The following is a 5515-nucleotide window of genomic DNA, read 5'->3' on the forward strand; positions in this document are numbered from 1 at the left end:
TACAGCGCTGTACACACACGGCGTCCACAGAATGACACTTCATGACTTCCCTGCAGATCTACATTGCAGGCCTCATGGAAGCCCGAGACATTTATACACATCACAAGTTACATCTCCGTGCACAATCCCCCTATAAAAGGTTCTTATTCACCCCGAGAAGGGTTATTACAATCACAGACCCCCAGAGCCGGTCTATGAAATACCCCATTAGAAAAAGGCTACATACAAAGATAATCATGATAAAACCAATATTGTATTAAAGCAATTAAACCAAGACCAGAACTTGGTAATAAAATAACAATGAAACATACAGGTGAGGACCAAATGAACAGAAAATGGAGGTGAGAACGCCTGGAGATAGTAATAGATAACTAATTACGCATAAAATGGACTATGCCAAGCAATGATTTTGAACTAACTACTCACATATGGACATAATATAGATCAGCATAATGCTGTATATATAACCCAGAGAAAAGTTTTAAATGCAGCAGGAAACCACTAATCTAGTAAACCTATGTCTATGGTAACATTGTGACCAAACATATACATATAACGGCCGACAGTAGTCCTGCGTATTTGATCAAATCTATATAAAATACATGCAAGGAATAGAAAGTTTCTAGTAAATCATTACCGGTTCAGATGAAAGGGGTCCAGGCGTCCACCACACCCGACGCGCGTTTCGCAATGAAATGCAGTCACCCCTGGACGAAGCATTTCATTGCGAAACGCGCGTCAGGTGTGGTGGACGCCTGGACCCCTTTCATCTGAACCGGTAATGATTTACTAGAAACTTTCTATTCCTTGCATGTATTTTATATAGATTTGTTCAAATACACAAGACCCCTGTCAGCCGTTATATGTATTTGTTTGGTCACAATGTTACCATAGACATAGGTTTACTAGATTAGTGGTTTCCTGCTGCATTTAAAAGTTTTCTCTGGGTCATATATACACAACATTATGCTGATCTATATTATGTCCATATGTGAGTAGTTAGTTCAAAATCATTGCTTGGCATAGTCCATTTTATGCGTAATTAGTTATCTATTACTATCTCCAGGCGTTTTCACCTCCATTTTCTGTTCATTTGGTCCTCACCTGTATGTTTCATTGTTATTTTATTACCAATTTCTGGTCTTAGTTTAATTGCTTTAATAAAATATTGGTTTTATCATGATTATCTTTGTATGTAGCCTTTTTCTATAGGTGATTATATTGACTTTATGGCTTCTGTATAGGATATATATAGGTGTTTTGTTTTTTATTAATACCCCATTAGCCAAGTACAGCACTCCAGTGTGTCTGTGCCAATCCCCCGGACATGGAGCATGTGAGAGACCACCGCTCCACTCTAGTCATTCCCCCCCCGACTCAGAATCAGGGCGATTCCCACCAGCCGGACCCCCACCATCAGCAAACTACCTTTCATTAACATAGGATAAAATCTGGGAATTATCTGCCCTTTCATGTCCATCGGATGGACTCAGCATTGTAGAAGCAATGACTTTTTTTCCTTCTGCCATGACAGTATCCGGCACAATTTGTATATTTTGGCGCAGTTTTGGGATACACACAAGATACTGTGTAATGTATACAGAAAAAAAATGTTATTTCAAAGCAACTATAGAATGTAATGTTTGAGCGAGACCATAGGGCAACATTGCGCAGCACCAATCTCGACAGAGGCACACACCATTTAATGAATTTGGGCCTTCTAGTAAGTGGCGTGCGCTCCTGCGCCAGGAAAAAAAAACTGTAGTCAGAGAACGGAGGAGCTTTTCTGGGGTGGGAAATTCTGGCGGTTTTCATGAATTTGGAGAGTGGTGTATCCATAGCATACCTCAGCTCCTGTTTCGGTAGAACTGATCCAAAGTGGCATAGAGGGGATCCCCACTAGGCTGCTCCTTTATGACCCAGAAAAGAAGAATTCTATGCTTAGCCCCTATAGAAAACCCCCCAATTAGGATGGGGTAAAATAGACTAACAACAAAATACCTCCCCAGCTCCCGTTTCAATGCAGACTGGTTCTATGGCTGCAGAGGTACCATCAATCACTGGCTGCAGCAGTTCGCCACAGCGCCCAATTGGCAGGGGCAATCATTTTTTGTGTTGCGGCGGCATCATCAGTGGCATGGATTAGACACCGGTGGGGAACCAGACAGCGTAGGAAGAGGGGCAGAATAGGATCAGTGATGAGTATTGTGGGGATGACTTTCCTTGTAATTGCCCATTTCATTTAACAGATATGACTAACAAACGTCACATGGACGACGGAGGGCGACACAAGGACTCACATTTACAAATGATTGTGATTTAGGAGGAGGCGTCTTCTTATTTCCGTCTTTCTCCTCGGTTCATTACATGGAAGTCGACGTCTGATTAGTTCTAAATTTTATTTAATGAGTCCGACCATAACTTCACTAATGTCCCAGAGTTTTCTGGCAACCAAGTCGTCCATAGCTTTTGGTATAAGGTCTTCCTCTTTACAGTCCCCAAAATATTTTCCGGACACCCCCTCTACTTCAGGAGAGCAGGCCAAGAAGATGGATGTCTGAGCTCCTTCAGCCGGGGATTTGAAGAAAGCCCAGGACACCATATTGAAGAGCGGTTTTACCAGGACGGGGATATTGATATGTCTGCCCAGGTTGGTTCGGACTATCCCGGGGTGAAGCACGTTGACAGTTACTCCGGTCCCTTCCAGGCGCCGGGCCAGCTCTCTAGTGAATAAGATATTGGCCAGTTTGCTGCGGCTGTAGGCGAAGCTTCGGCTGTAGTCCTTTTCACTGTTTAAGTCGTCGAAATTGATCTCGCCGTATTTGTAAAGTTTGGAGGAGACGACCACGATCCTGCTGGGGGCAGAACTTTTTAGGAGGCCGATCAGCAGGTGAGTGAGCAAGAAATGGCCGAGGTGGTTCACCCCAAACTGCAGCTCAAAGCCATCTTCAGTCTTCGTATAGGGGCACTGGAAGACCCCAGCGTTGTTTATGAGGACGTCAAGTTTGGGTTCTTCCTAGAAAGCAAAAAAATAAATACTGTAGATAAAATCACTTGTTTACTGGTTTCATTAATTGTTAAGAATCTCGCTGGGATACAGAATTGTGCAAATAGTTTAGGCAAGTGTAGAAAAAAAGTGTAAATTAAGAATCCTTTAATAGAAGAGTTAATTGTTAAAGGGAACCTATCACCCCGTTTTTTAAAGATTAGATAAAAATAGTGTGAAATAGGGGCAGAGCTGGGCTTTACATTAGTGCCTTTTTGGTGCCTTTACACCCCCGTTAGGCTGCCGAAATACCTTTGTGAAGTGGCCGTTTTGTCCTGTCACTCAAGTTGGTCAGGTCGGATGGGCGTGGTCACAGCGCTGTTTGTCCCCCAGGATCCTGCTCATCATTACGTTGGTGGCGTAGTGGTGTGCGCATGTCCAGCAGGCGAATCCACTGCCCAGGAGATGAATAACAGCGCGGTCTTCGCTATTCAGCCGTTTACCGGTGGGCGCGGCCATCTTTCCTGTGGCCGCGCCTGCGCAGATGGAGCGCTCTGCTGCCCGGGGCTTCAGGAAAATGGCCGCGGGATTCAGCGCGTGCGCAGATGGAGATCGTGGCGGCCATTTTCCTGAAGCCCCGGGCAGCAGAGCGCTCCATCTGCGCAGGCGCGGCTACAGGAAAGATGGCCGCGCCCACCGGTAAACGGCTGAATAGCGAAGACCGCGCTGTTATTCATCTCCTGGGCAGTGGATTCATCTGCTGGACATGCGCACACCACTACGCCACCAACGTAATGATGAGCAGGATCCTGGGGGACAAACAGCGCTGTGACCACGCCCATCCGACCTGACCAACTTGAGTGACAGGACAAAACGGCCACTTCACAAAGGTATTTCGGCAGCCTAACGGGGGTGTAAAGGCACCAAAAAGGCACTAATGTAAAGCCCCTATTTCACACTATTTCTATCTAATCTTTAAAAAACGGGGTGATAGGTTCCCTTTAATTGATTAAAAATAAACTAAACGCAAAGTGTCTGAACAAAAGAGAAATTAAAATCAATATTTGGCGATACGAAGATTTGCCTTAAGAACAGCATCAAAGCTTTAATTCTTCTAGGTACAACTATTGGAAGAATCGGGGAAGAAGAACAAGGAGTCCTGGAAATGATGATGCGGCCCCGCAGAGCCCCGATCTCAGCATCAAGTCTGTGGAATTCCATGGGGAGACAGAAGGATTTGCACAAGTGACAACCACAGAAGATCTGAGGTCGGTCCTCCAAGGTATTTGGAACAACCTCCTGCCGAAATCCTTCAAAACTGTGTGCAAGTGTATCAAGGAAAATTGATGAAGGCAAAGAGCGGACACACCATATATTGATGGGATTTAGAATTCTCTTTTGTTCAATCACTTTGCATTTTGTTTATTGATAAAAAACTCAAATATAGAAGTGTTATTAAAGCATTCTAAGGTCTCATTCACACTTCTGGTTTTGGCATACAAATATTGATGAAATACTGATGCAAAAAAACTGACATGTGAATAAGGCTAAGGCCTTATAGAATAAGTTCTGCTGCAGTTTTTCAAAACACATCACTAGCCGGCTCCACCCTCATCCAGTGTGTGTGTAGTGATCCGGTGATCCCAAGGTATAGATCAAGTGCTGACAGTGCTGGATTGTGACATGTCCCAACAAAGGCTCATTAATGAAATCTGGAAAGTAGCGGTCTATGCAACTGTGCATCAGAGAGAGAGAGGAACCACGAGAAAGAAGAACCGCCTCGGCGACGACCGGCCGACAGAGAAAGAGGAACCGCCTCCGCGACCGTCTGGCAGTAATTAGGACGCAGCAATTGCAAAATGTAAACGCTTTTTTTTTTTTTTTTTTGTAAGGGAATCTGTCAGTAAGATTAGCCATCCTCAGCCGTCTATATGGGCATGTACAGTACAGACCAAAAGTTTGGACACACCTTCTCATTTAAAGATTTTTCTGTATTTTCATGACTATGAAAATTGTACATTCACACTGAAGGCATCAAAACTATGAATTAACACATGTGGAATTATATACTTAACAAAAAAAAGTGTGAAACAACTGAAATTATGTCTTATAGTCTAGGTTCTTCAAAGTAGCCACCTTTTGCGTTGATGACTGCTTTGCACACTCTTGGCATTCTCTTGAGGAGCTTCAAGAGGTGGTCACCGGGAATGGTCTTCCAACAATCTTGAAGGAGTTCCCAGAGATGCTTAGCACTTGTTGGCCCTTTTGCCTTCACTCTGCGGTCCAGCTCACCCCAAACCATCTCGATTGGGTTCAGGTCTGGTGACTGTGGAGGCCAGGTCATCTGGCGTAGCACCCCATCACTCTCCTTCTTGGTCAAATAGCCCTTACACAGCCTGGAGGTGTGTTTGGGGTCATTGTCCTGTTGAAAAATAAATGATGGTCCAACTAAACGCAAACCGGATGGAATAGCATGCCGCTGTAAGATGATGTGGTAGCCATGCTGGTTCAGTATGCCTTCAATTTTGA

The 5515-nt window shown here is 44.3% G+C and overlaps 1 protein-coding gene across 1 annotated transcript in view; it reads right to left on the bottom strand.

Moving 5' to 3' along the window:
• Positions 1-1200: 1200 nt before the first annotated feature.
• Positions 1201-5515, bottom strand: part of RDH14 (retinol dehydrogenase 14) — a 7500-nt gene continuing 3185 nt past the window's right edge. Inside the window, exon 2 of the mRNA XM_077294005.1 lies at positions 1201-3016. Within this exon, the coding sequence (XP_077150120.1) occupies positions 2399-3016 (618 nt within the window). The 3' untranslated portion in view covers positions 1201-2398. The remainder of the gene's footprint in view (positions 3017-5515) is intronic.

The sequence above is a fragment of the Ranitomeya variabilis genome, chromosome 3 (assembly GCF_051348905.1).
Source record: "Ranitomeya variabilis isolate aRanVar5 chromosome 3, aRanVar5.hap1, whole genome shotgun sequence".
Taxonomy (NCBI): domain Eukaryota; kingdom Metazoa; phylum Chordata; class Amphibia; order Anura; family Dendrobatidae; genus Ranitomeya; species Ranitomeya variabilis.